The sequence below is a fragment of the Mustela putorius genome, unplaced genomic scaffold (genome assembly GCF_011764305.1).
Source record: "Mustela putorius furo isolate JIRA1106 unplaced genomic scaffold, ASM1176430v1.1 tig00003845_pilon_pilon_pilon, whole genome shotgun sequence".
NCBI classification, from domain to species: Eukaryota; Metazoa; Chordata; class Mammalia; order Carnivora; family Mustelidae; genus Mustela; species Mustela putorius.
Genome location: NW_025421998.1, coordinates 94,519,385 through 94,535,913, shown reverse-complemented (window position 1 = coordinate 94,535,913; position 16,529 = coordinate 94,519,385). Strand labels below are relative to the sequence as shown.

Below are 16,529 nucleotides of genomic sequence, written 5' to 3'. Positions count from 1 at the left end.
GCCCTAAACTATGTAATCGCAACCCCTGCAGAAAAACAACTGCCCCGAAAATTGGAGACGTCTTTATTTCCATTCCTCAGAACCCTCCTTGGATTTCCTCCTTTTCCTGTTCCCCCATAGTTAGTTGGTGATTGCCCAGTGAAAGTCCAACAGGTCAACTTTTTTTCTAGGTAAATACTTTCCGTAAAGCGTCACTGCAGGTGCCGTCACATAGTGTGACAGTCCAGGAGTCGGTCAGCAACAAAAGTGGGCAAATTCCTTTATGAGACCTTGGCAAAGCTGGGGAATTTGGTTGACAAGAAAGCCACAAATATGAGGAAATGAGCTAAAAATACAAAACTGAAGGAAAACTTTTGTTTCAGGCTTTCTAATCAGGAAGGATTATGAAAGAAAACCAGTCCAGGAAAAAGCAAGAAGTAAGCACACCCAGAAAGATCTATTTACCATGAGGATAGATGTTGGAAACCCCATACTGCATTGATCCCAAAGTGCAGATTTTCCACAATTTTAACATTCATGAAATCAGAATGTGTTTTGCAGTTAACAGCCTTAGAATTACTGGGAGCTAAGCAGCATTCATGATACTTGGTATAGTCTGTGCATGCATGAACTTCATAGCTATTACTGGTATTATGACTAGGTGGACTAAAAACCACTTAGGCATTATTTTAGGAAAGAATAGGAAACCTGGCTTATAGTAAGATCAGAAAATTACTTGGATTAAGACTGGTATGAAGCATTTTCTTTTTCTGGAGAAAATCCCACAGATGCTAGTGAAAGAATTTTTATGAAATGATGTATCACCAATGCTTCTGATAGCACAGGGGAAACTCCTTAACCCATTCATACCACATATTTTTCTTTTAAATAATAGTAAATAAAATAATTTATAATATTTACATAAAATTTTGAATAATAAGATTCTGTGATACAAACTGGTTAAGGCATTTCTTTTTTTAAAAAGTATTTTATTTATCTATGAGAGAGAGAGAGCATAAGCAGGGGGAAGGGGAGAGGGAGGGGGAGAAGCAGACTCCATTCTGAGCAGGGAGTCCAACATGTGGCCCAGGACCCTTGGATCATGACCTGAGCAGACACTTAACCCACTGAACCACCCAGGTGCCCCAGGTTAAGGGATTTCTAGTATTCCTTTACATTCAGAGTCTGCCTCATCTAAATTACTTTGATGAAGATTTATCAATGTTCATGTGTCTCTACGTACTATTTTCCTCTATATTATCTCTAACGTTTAAAATGATAAAAATCTTTGTTTAAAGAAAGCTTGCACAAGTATTTGCAAAAGTACTTGCAAAAGTATTTGTTTAAAGTATAAATTTTAAATGATACAAAAGCATTGTGTCATACTCTGGAATCCTTTTTGCCTTCTTCATGGCACATGAAATTATGGGGCAACTTTAACTGATGGTGTCTTGTATTTGATGGAATATAGCAGTTCAAGCTGTTTGGAAAGTACATTTCTGAAGTGAGGTGGAGGACTAAAGACAAAGTTTTACATAAATTTGCAGACAAGAAAACATATATGCAAAACAAGGATCCAGACCCTCAATTCCAAATGATAAGTCGGGAATTTTCCCTTCATCTCCAGGCTGTACACTGTTGGCACACTGAACACAGAGAGCTTCCTACAGGACTCTCTAGAAAAGCCTGCCATTTGGAAGAGAGGTGGGCATGAACTACCGTAGGACTGGACTGGAATATACCATTAGGACTTTTCCCTGGTCACAAACCTGTGTCACGGGGTCATAATTGAAGGCGGGCATTATCACCATGCTGCTCGTAGAGATGCTGACACTAGAAATGGGAACACGGCCCACTCCCCAGATCTCAACGTAGCCCAGTTTCAAAGGGTTTGAATCAGTGATGTATTTGTTGAAAATTATATGACTCTGCATCATATTCTGTTAATTAAAGATAAAAAGAAACCAGAGGGGGGAAACAAAAACAAAATCCATTTAAATTTTCTCAACTTTGTTTTTTAGAAACAAATGCAGATCATGAAGTAAGACAACATGAAAGTCACCATCTCTTGTCCTTGGATAATGCGGACTGTGACTTCGGCCCTCCATCTCCCGCTTCCAACCATCATGCAACTTTGCATTGGCTAAGTACTCACAGTGCCTCTAGAGTCACCCTGAACTCTAAGACAAAGAGTCTAAGCTATCAGCAACCTTCTGTTCTACATGTAGAGAAGTCACAATGCATGCAGACCATTGCAGGGCAACATAGGAACAAGGGCTAAATAACATAGAAACAATCGCTCTGTCTGTGCCTTGCTGAACTGGAAGAAGTTACTGATGAAATAGGAATAGGTTTAATCACAGAAAACTTCCCAAGAACATAGTAAGTTTCCGTCTGAATTTCAGAGGAAGGAAAGGGTGCAAAAGAACAAGACGAGCAGGGAGGAGATTCTAGGCAGTACTTTATGTCCTTAGGATACCTGGCATCCAACTAAGCCAACAGAACTCTTTTTTCCCTTCATGGTATCAGGCATACTCACCTGACTGGCAGAAAAGTTGGCCAGGTAATAGAGTCCTTTTCCATAGGTATCTGCAAAGAAGCAACGAGGTAAGCACGCTCTCCAATTCCAATTGCTTACTTGTTGAGAAAGTAGGGATGATTTTGTTCTTCATTTTACTTTTCTTCTTTGCAGAGTTTTGTGAAATCAGTCAGACTTTTCCCCCAAACTCCATTTACACAAAATGTTTGAAATAAGCATGTACAGATGCATCTGTCTAAAAGGGTCACCTCCTAGAATGCAGTTTCCTGACACCACTCTTAATCTGCTTCTCTTTCTCATGGCCTACCATTCTCAACATCTTCCTAGCCACCTCAGAATTTCTCGATTCCTAAGGCTAGAGGCACACATATGTGTGCATATGTGCATGTACACCCCCATCACAAACATTAACACTGTTGATGGTCAGCTTATTTTGAGAGGTATCGGGCAACTTTTTAAACACAATCTCCAGAGACCGAGAAAAACCATAGAGAAGACTTCTTTGTCCTTTATCCTTAATGTACGTCACAGGTTTGGGGAGAATATGAAGTTCGGCATGTCTAGCACAGGCATCCGTACCCTACCTCCTACTTTTGGGGCTTGGTCACTCTTCCCCATATTCTATCTCTCACTCATTTGCTTACCACTGAATCAGAGGGCATTGGCTATCCTCTAGAGCTGTGCCTTCCAAGATAGCAGCCACTGGCAGTATGTATCTATTTAAATTACAATTAATTACAATTAAATAAAATTAAAAATTCAGTTCCTGGGATGCACTTGTCACATTTCAAGTATGCAATAGCCATCTATGCCAATGGCTACGATATTGGGCAAACAGATACAGTCTATTTCCATTACTGTACTGGACAGCATTCGCTTGGACATAGTTAATGGAATGTAAGCCTTCCTTCCAAGAGTTTACCAGTTCCTATAAACTCCTAGTGGAAAATCCCCCCAAATAAATAGCACAGCTGATAAAGGTACTGCCTTTCTTATTGGGACAGTAAACCATGAAATTAGGGAATGTGCCCGTGAACATAAACCACATGATAGCAGATTCCCATTGGCTTCCATGCTGTGGTCTCGCACAGAGAATTAGGAAAGTTGGATAATGGCAACAGATTCAGAGCTACACTTCATTTACATGAGGCATAAGGATCATATACAATAGGTATTGTACACTTGAAATGACAAATGGCTATGTTTAAGAATGCAAAACTGTTTTAACATGGCAAAGATAAAAAGCAGGCCTGTCCCCTAGTCAGTGGTATTGACACAAATCCAAGGCAACCCTACTTACCAATGCTTTCCCCATCATCCCAGAAGAGCCAGCCTTTAGCAGTCCCCTCATCATCCAAGGCAACCTTGAAGCCTATGAATTTCTGACGGCTGCAGTGAGGTAGGAAAAAGTCATTAGCTAAAAACAAAACCACTACCACAAAACAAGGGTTTTCATAGAAACAGAAGGGAAGTGCTTTATGGTATAAAGACTGGGTACTAGGATTCGAGACACTTGAGATCTAGTACTAGCTCTGTCTCCAGTGGCTGTATGATTTCATATCAGGAATGAATGACTGACTGAATGAATGAATGTATTTTCCTTTAAGGAGCTACAATCCTATAAGTGCTCTAAAAGTACCACACTAAACTACAAGCAAACTCACTGGTTCTTTGAGAAAAATCCTGATGTGATCTTTCTTTTTTCATGAACCAATGTCCTAAGCACATGGACAGTGAGCTGTTTATAAATGTCTTAACTTATTCAGTTTTTAACTGAATTTTTTTAATCAAATGGCTATGGCTCTAAGAATTTTAGTTTGACATCAGACAGACATGGATTTTAGTCCCTGCTGAACTACTTACTGTGTGACCACTTGAAGCTTCTCTTTGCTCATCTGTGAAATGGGGATGATAGTATTTACATCACAAATATTTTTTGTTAAGAAAAATAAATAATTTCCAAGTAGAAACCTCCATATTAGTATAGTTCTAGGCACAGAGCAAGCATTTACTTGATGTTAGCTATTAATTATTATATAAGCTTAGGTCTAGAATTCTAAAATCCTGGATGTGAGTAATCTCAGCCTCAAGCTTCAGTTGCAATGTGGCTTACACAATTTCTCAGCCATAGTTTTCTTAGCAGAATCAATTAAGATCCAGAGAGTCTTCTAAAACTAGTATGAATCAGGTTGCTCCTTGTTTAACTTCCATTTCAAGTATGAAAAATTAGATCTATCATCTCACCCACTTAAATCCAAAACAGTTGTAAAAAATTGTTCAAAGAGTGTAGAGTCAAGGTTAAAACACGAACAAACCCACAAACAAAAATCTATAGTAAAATTCCTTTGGGGTCTGAGGGTACTGCTTACAAATTGGTGGGCTTCACCAGGATCTGAGCTAACAGGCAGGTAAAAGAGAAGCTCTGTCCCTTGTCATTCACCTTAAGTGCGTGTTCTGCGCAGGCTCTTGCCAGGGCAGGATGTAGCCTCCACGGACGTGAAGATTAATGTGGTCAAGAGGGGCCTCCAAGGACTTCCACTCTCCCCTTGCTCCAATGTCCCTACCCTGTGGGCCAGAAGAAGGTAAGACAGGCTGAGAACACACCTCACTGAACGACACCTTTACCAGACACCTTGTCCACTCTTCTGGACTTGGTGCCTGTCTGTGACCCTTCAGCACACAGCTTATTATGCATCTCCACTCACTCAGCGGCTGTGTGGACTCTCACATTGTTGCTACAACATCATGTCAGCACCCCTTGGGGTTTTTACTGTACAAACTCCATGAGACCGCAGTGTGGATCTCAGCCTACCCTCATTCTACATCCTGTTTCTGCGTCAGAGAGCAGTGCTGGAGGAGGCTGAGCGAGCCTTTCACTTATTTCCTGTTGCCTCCTGATAAACACTCTGCAGTGGCATGTCCAGACCTTTCACTTTGTCTCTGCTCCGTCTCCTCTCGCTGCCTCCACCGCCCTCCAGCATCACCAACTTCACGAAAGCCTTGCCTCCCACTTGACAGAAAGAATTAAAATGAGCGGACTTACTTTACAAATCCCTGTCTGTAACTCACTACAGCTTCCTTTATGTTTAACATCTTTTTCTTGCTTCCTGCGTGGCAGGAGAAGTCCTCTCTCACCCAGAGCTCAGTTTCTATGAAGCCGGCCTTCCACATTTCTTCAGCCTAAGGCAGGGCTTCCCAGCCCTACCACTATGGACATCTGGGGCCAGAAAATATTTTGTCTCGGGTAGATGTTTTGGGGATGCTTACCCATGTTTATACCCTAGATACCAGGAGCACCTCCCCAACCTTGCCCACCACATGTGATAAAAGGTCTCCAGATGTTGCCAAATGTCCCCTGATAGGCAAAATTCTCCCATTTGATAATTGCTACTTTAACGGGAAGGAGGTAAGCTACCATAATTTTCCTCTGCTTTGGTCCCTTATGTTCATCTTAGCTATATTCTGCCAGTATGGACCGTAGGGGTGGGTGCTCAGAAGGAAGCCCAGGGACGGGTGCCACACTTCCTGGAATGGACTCTGCTTCACCGGCTTGCCTCAGGACTCCAAAGTCTACACAGGGTTTAATAAAAGGTCCAACCCCACATCTCTGGGCTTCTCTGGTTTTTCTCACTGATAGCATGAGAAAATCTGATTATATGATCTTTAATGACATTTCACTCCATTATCTGATGAACATGACATTTCCTCCACTGATTATCCCACCTTCAGGTGAAACTCGACACATGTAAAACTGTCAAGTTATCTCTCTACCAAATTCCTTATTTCTCTCAAAGGTATTTCCATTCTACTACGTGTTATATATATATATACTGTGATTTTAATCTCATGATTTCTTTTTTTTTTTCATTTATTTTTTTTTTAATTTTTTATTTTTTATAAACATATATTTTTATCCCCAGGGGTACAGGTCTGTGAATCGCCAGGTTTACACACTTCACAGCACTCACCAAAGCACATACCCTCCCCAATGTCCATAACCCCACCCCCTTTCTCCCAACCCCCCTCCCCCCAGCAACCATGATTTCATTTCTAATACTTGATTAATCACAAGCTTGTTTACTTTACCTTAAATAGTTTCTGACCAGGCTAGTCTAACAAATTGCTGTTTAAATATCCATTAAGATAGGACTGTAAGGTAAAAATCTCAAAGCAGCACTATTAAAATAAGAATAGACAACCTAAATGCCTTTGGGGGGGGATTTACATCAACTGTATAAGTCATTGATTATAATTGAGAAGCACTGCTTTAAGAAACTAACATACGTAACACATGTAGACATATGTCTGCATGTAGAATCCAACATATGTAACATATGTAAACGTATGTCTATACTGTAAACAAAGAAAATGGCCACAGGTAGATAAAAACTTGGATTCATACACATTGCCTACTCTTAAGCTTCATAAACATAGGTAACTAGAGCCATGCCTCCACCTCTCCCGAATAAAGTGTACAAACCGCAGTGCCCAGAATGACAGAAAGGAGGGGGAATGGGGAAAAGACACTTCATAGAATGATCAAGCACAGAGGTGTGCCTGAGACAGGCAGAGAGCTCTAGGAGGAGCTGTAAATTGCTGGGTTTGCACCTTATTTGGAGAAACTAAGACTTGGCATAGAGGAAGAGCCAGGCTTACTGAAGTAGACCCACTCTATGAAGCACATCAACCTGTCGTGCCTTCAAGGCACCTGCCACTTCATAAAACAAGTGAGGCCTAAAGGCCAAGCAGTAAGGGGACCCTCTTGCTTCTGCTGGTCAGATGAGCATAGGCGGGAGAGTGTAGGGATGAGAATTCACAGCTACCAAGGCAGCTATGATAGGAGCCACGATCCTTGAGAAGTGGGAACAACCATGATATATCATACATTCTTCACTTATCCTTCATTCGAGGCATTTGCTAATTCCCAAGTTCCATTGCACAAATAGCAAAAAAAAATTGTGCATTTTTTTTATAAGCTAAGCTGGGCGTCCTTGTGTTTTCTCTCAGGCTTTCCATCCCTGCCCAGGCACCTCCCTTGCTGCAGCCTAGTGCTGGCCCTGCACGAGGGAACCTCCGTGTACTCAGAATCACTGACTGGGAGTGAACAGAGCAGTCAACAGGCAAATTCAGGAGCAAGGCTAGCTTGCTTAAAAACAGTTGTCTGTGGCTGATATTGAAAAGATTACTGGTGAAAAATAATGAATACTGCTTTGCTGAAAATAAATAAATTTAATTAAAACAAAAAACAAACAAACAAACAAAAAACAGTTGGCTGCCCCCTCCTGGAAAGGGCTGGTTGCAAACCACATAGCTGAGTCTTAATGAGGGCTTCCAGAGGACAGATTCAGCCCAGCAAAAATAAAGGGAAGAGTGGTGGAAAGGAGAAGGTGCATAAACAATGAGTTCTGTTACACTGAGAAGAAATTAAGTTTAAAAAAAAAAGAGAAAAGGAAAAGAAAGGAGAAGGTGTCAGGGAAGGACTCAGGGCTCCCTGAGACAGAGAAGAGGAGCAAGACTGCCATTGTCCTTGTCTGGTTTTCCGTTACTCCCACCACAAACCCACTGGCTCTTGTCCTCCTTTTCCTGTATGTCGATTTGCTCTCCTCAGAAAAGTTATTAGACCAGGCTTGGCTATCGGGAGAGGAAACACCACCTTTGATTCTTCCTCGAGAATAAAGCCCGACTTGTGTCCCTACAAGAGGACATGGCCCTGAGGTTGCTTTGAAAGGCTCCATTCTCCCAGCTGAGTCTCTGGGGCTCAGACCAGCCTAGAAATGTTCCAGAAAGAGAATGATGTGTTCATCTTGCATTTCTAAATGCACTTATGTCGCTCAGCACACAAGGGTTAGGTCTCATACCTCCACGTACATTTTACACACTGCCCAAGACCTCTCTAACCTCAGGATATTACATTTAACAGATTGTCCGGGAGCATCTATGCTACAGAAGGAGATATTTAATAAAAAGACAGAGAGGAAAGGTCCCTCTACATATGAACTTACGGTCTCACAAGGGACAACAGATACATAAACTATAGTTTACTGTACAATTTCAAGTGTTTACTAGTGTTGCCATTATACACCATTGTGAAAGATTAAAAACTAACACAGCAGAGTCAATTATCATATGGCTTCACTTATTTGTGGAGCCTAACAAATAGCATGGAGGACATGGGGAGATGGAGAGGAGATGGGAGTTGAGGGAAATTGGAAGGGGAGGTGAACCATGAGAGACTATGGCTGAAAAACAATCTGAGGGTTTTGAAGGGGCGGGGGGTGGGAGGTTGGGGGAACCAGGTGGTGGGTATTGGAGAGGGCACGGATTGCATGGAGCACTGGGTGTGGTGCAAAAACAATGAATACTGTTATGCTGAAAATAAAAAATAAATTAAAATAAATAAATAAATAAATAATAAAAGACTAAAAAAAGAGTTAATATTAAAAAAACTAACACATACAGAACACTCACAAAATATATTATTTTATAGCAAATCTGCAAAGGAAGTGCTCTTATCCTATTTAGAGGTGAAGAAGTTGGGTCGGTAAGATTAAAAGTGCCTACTCCAAGATCACACATCAAATGAGTGACAATGTCAGAACATGACCAGTGGGTGTGTCAGATCCAGAAGCCTGTGCACACTACCATTTTTCCAAGTTGCATAAAACACCAGAAAAACTTACCGTGTAGTAATCATACCAGCGGGCTCTGGGGAAATACGCAGTGACATTTCTGGCATTCTAAAATTAAACACAAACAAGGCTTGGGAGGTAGGCTCTTGTATCCAGGGCAGGGTAACTAATTCACACAGTTAAAAGGCCAAAACAATAGTATTGGTCTTGGACCCACATGTTCATCTTTTCAGAGGCCAGTAATGTTGGGAAGACTTTCTTCTATTCCCTCTTACCAAATGGGATATTTGCCTATCCAAAATTAACAGTCTCCCTAAAGCCCTTTGGGATCAGGACTTTGGGAGGGCGGGAATCACCCTTTGCTTATAGACTCACCCCTCTCGAAAGAGACAAACTCGGGTTTGGGATGGAGCAGAAGAAAAATTTGCAGATTTTATGGTGCCAGAACCTCAGGGATTATGATTAGTGCAGGAAGTTTTGCGGAGGATGCAATTAGCTGCTATTTTAATCAGAAGCCTATATACATCTACAAAAAAAGCGAAGAAATGGCTTTTGCTGCCTGAAAACATCTTTTAGAAGGAAGGGAAGTACTAGCTAGAAGCAAGATTATGCACTTCGGTATAAACAATTCTATAAAATTTGTTTCTGACCCATATTCACCTATACTCCTTATTTTAGTTAATAAAGAAATGATTCTATCTTGAAATATGCCATAAGGTTCTTTCCGTCTTGATTATCCTATGAATCAGAATCTGTTATGCTGATTTAAAGATGAGGAAGCAGAGGACCAGAGCACCTAGGTAGGTGTTGGACTTCAGCTCAGAGGCAGAAGAAGAGACAGTAGAGCAAGAGACCCCATCTCAGGACGCCCAGCAGACCAGGCCTCTTGTGCTACCTCTAGTCACTGGGCCTTGTAGCTCTAATTCTCTGTTCCTCAGAGGCCTCCATACTCACAGGCTCCAGGACAGGGCTGACCAGGAAGGCTGGGCCAAGCAGAAACTGACTGTCTACATCCCAGGTCACCCGGTCTGACACAAACCTAGAAAGAGAAACCAAGGTACCACAATCAGGACCCCCAACAGGGCCTCAGGCCAGACCCTGAAGAAACTCCTTGAGTTCAGACCCAAGTCAGAAATCCAAATGCATTCTATACCTTCCTTTAACTCTTTCCCTAATCAGATACATTCTTCCTTTCTGTCATGTTCTTCAAACCCCAGAAATGGTTGTATTTAGACATATTCTCGCCTATACATAGCTCCACGCAAGAATGGCCTTCAGCCCTCAAATCTCCATCCCTCATATCTGGCCGTGTTTTGGGACCTGAGCTTCTACAAAAGATAGGCAGTTCTTCATATGCCCAATTTAGAAAGAAAGTATTCCATGCTGTATTGTAATCACTTTGAATTTTTTTCGTTCAGTAGTCTTTTATCAAGGACCTAGGGCATGACTGACGCTGCACTAAAAGGAGTTACAATGCATGGTCTGTGCCTGGAAAGCTAATGGCAAAGGGCAATCATGTCTTTAAATTAATTTGGATTTTTTTTTTTCAAAAGCCATCGCACAGAATGATATTGTCCCTTAGTCACTGGGACCCCAGTTAGACTAACTCACTCATGGAGAAGAGGCCGCACGACAGTGCTGCCCTCCGTGTGGGCCATGTGCATCAGGGTGTAGAGATACGGCAACAGGGTGTATCTGGTCAGCAGCACACTTCTGGAAATATTCATGAAGGCAGCATCCCAAGACACAGGGTCTTGCCTCTAAAGGAGAAAAAAAGAGTGTTCAGAGCTCACCTTGGGGACCTGGGAGCTTAAGGAAGTCACTGAATGCTTATTACAAACGAAGATCACACATAGTTAAACCAAAGTTGATTATAGAGGGTCCTGAGAATATTCTTAATATACTGAAAGAAGTCACTCATGCTTGCCCAAGACAAATGATGAAATGTCTCTGTAAGATATTCTGTAAGATGGAATATATTGGGTACAAGCAGCCTAAACAAACAAAAGACTCTAAAGAACACTGAGGAATCTGGTTCACTAAAACAAGGACCTTTCCATGTACTTGTTAGCCATGTGTATGTCTTCCTTGAAAAACGTCTATGTGATTTGTCTTCCCATTTTTATTTTTTTTTTAAGTTTTATTTATTTATTTGACAGAGAGAGATCACAGGTAGGCAGAGAGGCAGGCAGAGAGTGAGAGGAGGAAGCAGGCTCCCCGCTGAGCAGAGAGCCCGATGTGGGACTCGATCCCAGGACCCTGAGATCATGACCTGAGCCGAAGGCAGCGGCTTAACCCACTGAGCCACCCAGGCACCCTTTCTTCCCATTTTTAAATGAGATTGTGGTTGTCATGGCTTTGTATGAGTGCCTTAAATATTTTGGATATTAACTCCTAATCAGAGATATGGTTTGCAAATATTTTCTCCCATTCCCTAGTTGTCTTTTCATTTTGTTTCTTTTGCTATGCAGAAGCTTTTGAGTTTGATGTAGTCCTACTTAACTTATTTTCACGTTCCCTGTTTGTGCTTCTTGTGTTATAGCCAAAAAAAATCATTGCCAAGAACAATGTCAAGGGGGTTTCCCCTATGTTTTCTTCCAGAATTTTTACAGTTTCACATCCTACATTTAAAGTATAATCATTCTGAGTTTATTTTTGTGAGTGATGTAAGATAAGGTTCCTATTTCATTCTTTGGTATGATTATCCAGTTTCCCAACAGCATTTATTGAAGAGACTGCCTTCTCTTCATTGAGTATTCTTGGCTCCCTTGTCAAATGTTATATGCAAAGGTTTATTTCTGTACTTTTGATTCTGTTCCATTGACCTATTTTTAGGCCAATAATATACTGTTTTGACTACTATAACTTTGTGATATAGTTTGAAATCAGGAAGCACAATGCCTCCAGCTTTATCCTTTTTCAGGATTGCCTTAGCTATTTGGGGTCTTTTGTAGTTCCATAAGAATTTAAGGATTTTTTTTCTATTTCTGTGAAAAATGCTATTTCTTTCAATAATGATTGCACTGACTCTATAAATGGTTTGGGGGTAGTATGGACATTGTTAACAATTTAATTCGAATCCATGAACATGGAATATCTTTCCATTTGTTTGTGTATTCTTCAGTTTCTTTCACGTATGTCCTATAGTTTTCATTGTATAGATCTTTCATCTCCTTGGCTAAATTTATTAAGAACTATGTTATTGATTTTTTTTAATTTCTTTTCAGCATAACAGAATTCATTGTTTTTGCACCACACCCAGTGTTCCATGCAATATGTGCCCTCCTTAATACCCACCACCTGGCTCCCCCAACCTCCCACTCCCCGCCCCTTCAAAACCCTCAGATTGTTTTTCAGAGTCCATAGTCTCTCATGGTTCACCTCCCCTTCCAATTTCCCTCAACTCCCTTCTCCTCTCCATCTCCCTATGTCCTCCATGCTATTTGTTATGCTCCACAAATACGTGAAACCATACGATAATTGACTCTCTCTGCTTGACTTATTTCACTCAGCATAATCTCTTCCAGTCCTGTCCATGTTGCTACAAAAGTTGAGTATTCATCCTTTCTGATGGAGGCATAATACTCCATAGTGTATATAGACCACATCTTCCTTATCCATTCATCCATTGAAGGGCAGATTTTTGATGCTACTGTGAGTGGCATTGTTTTCTTTCCTTTTCTAATATCTTGGTGTCAGTATACAGAAACACAACTTATTTCTGTATGTTCACTTTGTGTTCTGCAACTTTACTGAATTAATTGATTCATTCTAGCAATTTTTATGATGTCATTAGGACTTTCTATATATAAGATCATATGAACTGTAAACAGAGACAGTTTTACTTCCTTTCTGATTTAAATGATTTTCATTTCTTTTTCTGCCTGACTGCTCTGGCTAGGACTCCCAGTACTATGCTAAACAGGAGTAGTGAGAGTAGGCACTTGTCTTATGTCCAATCTTAGAGAAAATGTTTTCAAGCTTCCACCTTTAAGCATGGTATTAGCTGTGGGCTTGTCGCATACAGCCTTGAGGTACATTCCTTTTGTGCTTAATTTGTCTAGAGTTTTCATCATGGAAGGAGGCTATGTTTTGTCAAATTTTTTTCCTGCCTATATCAAGATGATCATATGATTTTTATCTTTCCTTCTATTTATGTAGTGTATCACACTTATTTATGTTGAATCAACCTCATATCCCAAGTTAAATCCCACTTGATCGTGGTGTGTGATTTTTTCCAAGTGTTGAATTCAGTGTGCTAATATTTTATTGCAAATTTTTGGATCTATGTTCATGAGGGACATTGATCTTTAGTTTTCTTATAGCGTCCTTATTTGGCTTTAGTGTCAGGATAATGCTGATCTTGTGAAATGAGCCTGGGAATGTTCCCTCCTCTTCAGTCTTTTGGAAGTGTTCGAGGTGGTCTTGGTGTTGATTTTTCTCTAAAATTTTTGATATAATTCACCAGGGAAATCACTTTTCTTTGTTGGGGATTTTTATTATTAGCTCAATCTCCTTATTTGGTATTTATGTTTGCCTTTTCTGTTTCTTCATGTTTCAGTCTTGGTAGGTTGTATCTTCCTAAGAATTTCTTCATTTCTTCTTGGTTGTCCAATTTGTTAATTTACAATTGTAGTTTCTTGTGATCCTTTGCATTTCTGTGGTATTGGCTCTAATGTCTTCTTTATATGAGCCTTCTCTCTGTTTTCCTTATCAAGTCCAACTGAAGGTTTGTTAACTTTGTTTATCTATCCAAAGAACCAGCTCTTAGTTTGTTGACCTTTTCTGTTGTTTTTCTGGTCTCTAGGTCATTTATTTTTCCTCTGATCTTTGTTATTTCCTTTCTTTTGCTCAATCTGGGTATACTTCATTCTTCTTCTGCTAGTTCCTTGAGGTGTAAGGTTGGGTTGTTTATTTGAGATTTTTCTTTCTCTATTAATGTAGGTGTTTATCACTATAAACTTCCCCTTAGAAATGCTTTCACTGCATCCCATAAGTTTTGGTATGTTGTGTTTCCATTCAGGATTTTTTAATTTTTTTTTATTTCATCTTTGACCCATTGGCTCTTTAGCTTCCACATATTTGTGAGTTTTCCAGTATTCCTCCTATTATTAGTTTCCAGTTTCCAATGGAAACATACAAATTGCCGATAAAAAGATGCTCAACATCACTATTCATCAGGGAAATGCACATCAAAACCACAATGAGATACTACCTCACATCTATTAGAGAGCTGAACAGTGGCTATGAGGGGCTGGGGGATGGGAGAAATGGGGATGTATCAGTCAAAGGCTACAGATTTCCAGTTATAAGATGAATATGTTCTGCTAATGAAATGCACAGGATGGTGACTGTAGTTAACAATACTATATCATATACTTGAAAGTTGCAAAAAGAGTAAATACTAAATATTCTCACCACAAAAAATAGAAATGGCAATCTTGTGAGGTGATGGAGTTGTTAACTAATCCTCCCATGGTAATCATTTCACACTACATAAAAGTATCAATTAAAAAACAAACATGAGGGTTCAATGGTTTTGAAAATGTCACAGAGAACACAGCTCAAACTTGGAGGTTGTATTCCTAATGACACAACACTTCTGAGCTATAAGCGAACATCCTACCCTGGTCCCAATGGTATTGTGGTTCCTCGAAAAAGGATAAAAGGCTCCCAGCTGCATCCAGCGAGCACACATCTCATATTCAGCATCTTGAAAGAACCCACAAATATCTGCTCCTGTCTGAAATGAGGTAGAAGAAAACAAGTCTGTTGGTTATTTCTGAAAGGTGTCACTACCTGCTTGGGGGTTAGAAATGACCCAAAGACACTTACATAAGATATGCCAAAGAGGCTGAACTCCATCATGCCTGCAATGAGAACACAGCTGGATTAGAGGCCGCAGTTGTGATCTGCCTCCTCCTCCCTCAAGAATCCTTTAGCGAGGGTCTTAACCCCCTTCCCACCAAAAGAGGCCCTTAAGGATAAGCCCACACACCAATAATAGACTTCTTCAGCTGGTCCCAGGCAGCTGTGTTGTCGCCCAGCCAGTGACCTCCCCAGCGGCCAGAAGTAGGGAACGTGGAGCGGGTGATGACAATCCCTCTCTGTCCTGTCACCTCCTGCACAGCTCTTGTTGGAGGGAACAAGGGAGAGAATGGGGAGAGATCAGAGGAGGAAAGGCCACAGAGCTTCTCCTCCCAGAGTTTTGGAGCCTAAGTTATGGCAACAAAACATCTCCTGAATTATTGGAGGAAATATGGAAATCAGAGCCATGATGAAATCCCCACTGACTAATCTCAGAGTGTAGACATGATAGTAGCAGCTATGCCTTTACATGGTGTTTCACAGTGTTTTACAATGAACTTTATAATAAGCCTATTGAATCACCTAAAAATAATGACTAATCACTAAGTCTTAACCACTTCTTTACTAAGTACTAAGTTTTTGTATTTGGAAGAAAGAAGGTGAATTTCTTTATGAGACTTTCCATTAAGAGAACTCTTCTTATTCATTTAACTCAAAATAGGACAGGACTAATTCAGCAGAACATCAGTTGGCTCTCCAACAAGAATAATTTTTTTTAATATTTTTATTTATTTATTTGAGAGACAGTGAGAGAGAGCATGAGAGGCGAGAAGGTCAGAGGGAGAAGCAGACTCCCCATGGAGCTGGGACTCCGGGACCATGACCTGAGCCAAAGGCGGTTGCCTAACCAACTGAGCCACCCAGGTGCCCTCCAACAAGAATAATTAAAAAAAAAAAAAAAAGAAGAAGAAGAAGAAAAGAAAAAGAAAAGCCAACAGAGATGAGTCCCTTTTGAAATAAAATAAAAGACAGCCAGTCCTCTGTGTTCCCTTCACCTCTTGGAATTAATTACAGCATCAGCTGCCATGTGTGATCACTTGTGTCTCTGTGTATGTCTCTTTCACAAGGACTATCTTTCTCTCTGACAATTGCTTACTTAAAGCCATCCTTCTTCCTCTTCTTCTTTTTTTAAAGATTTTATTTATTTACTTATTTGACACAGAGAGAGAGAACACAAGCAGGGGGAGCAGCAGACAGACGAAAAGGGAGAAGCAGGCTTCCCGCCGACCAAGGAGCCTGATGCAGGGTTTGATCCTGGAGCCCTGGGATCATGACCTGAGCTGAAGGTAGATGCTTAACTGACTAAGCCACCCAGGCACCCCTAAATCTGTCCTTCTAACACTGATCCTGGAGCCTGGCTCCATGCTCATGTTTGCTTAATAAATAAGAATTGTGACATAGTTGTGATTTAAATCTTCCTAACCCTTGAGAGGGACATGGAAGGAAAAGCAGGGTTCCTTCATCAACCACTGGCTATCCCTGCAGGTCAGGTGCACCAGAGAACAGAGAGGGTG

At 40.7% G+C, this 16,529-nt stretch overlaps 1 protein-coding gene across 3 annotated transcripts in view; it reads right to left on the bottom strand.

Moving 5' to 3' along the window:
- MGAM (maltase-glucoamylase) overlaps window positions 1-16,529 on the bottom strand; it is a 157,206-nt gene that overhangs the window by 1,111 nt on the left and 139,566 nt on the right. For all 3 annotated transcript variants that reach the window (XM_045063083.1, XM_045063082.1, XM_045063081.1), the window contains exons 38-47: window positions 15,146-15,279; window positions 14,983-15,017; window positions 14,774-14,890; window positions 10,759-10,907; window positions 10,102-10,186; window positions 9,199-9,255; window positions 4,959-5,083; window positions 3,819-3,907; window positions 2,519-2,568; window positions 1,749-1,919 (exon numbers count right to left, since the gene is read on the bottom strand). In XM_045063083.1, the coding sequence (XP_044919018.1) occupies window positions 1,749-1,919; window positions 2,519-2,568; window positions 3,819-3,907; window positions 4,959-5,083; window positions 9,199-9,255; window positions 10,102-10,186; window positions 10,759-10,907; window positions 14,774-14,890; window positions 14,983-15,017; window positions 15,146-15,279 (1,012 nt within the window). The remainder of the gene's footprint in view (window positions 1-1,748; window positions 1,920-2,518; window positions 2,569-3,818; window positions 3,908-4,958; window positions 5,084-9,198; window positions 9,256-10,101; window positions 10,187-10,758; window positions 10,908-14,773; window positions 14,891-14,982; window positions 15,018-15,145; window positions 15,280-16,529) is intronic.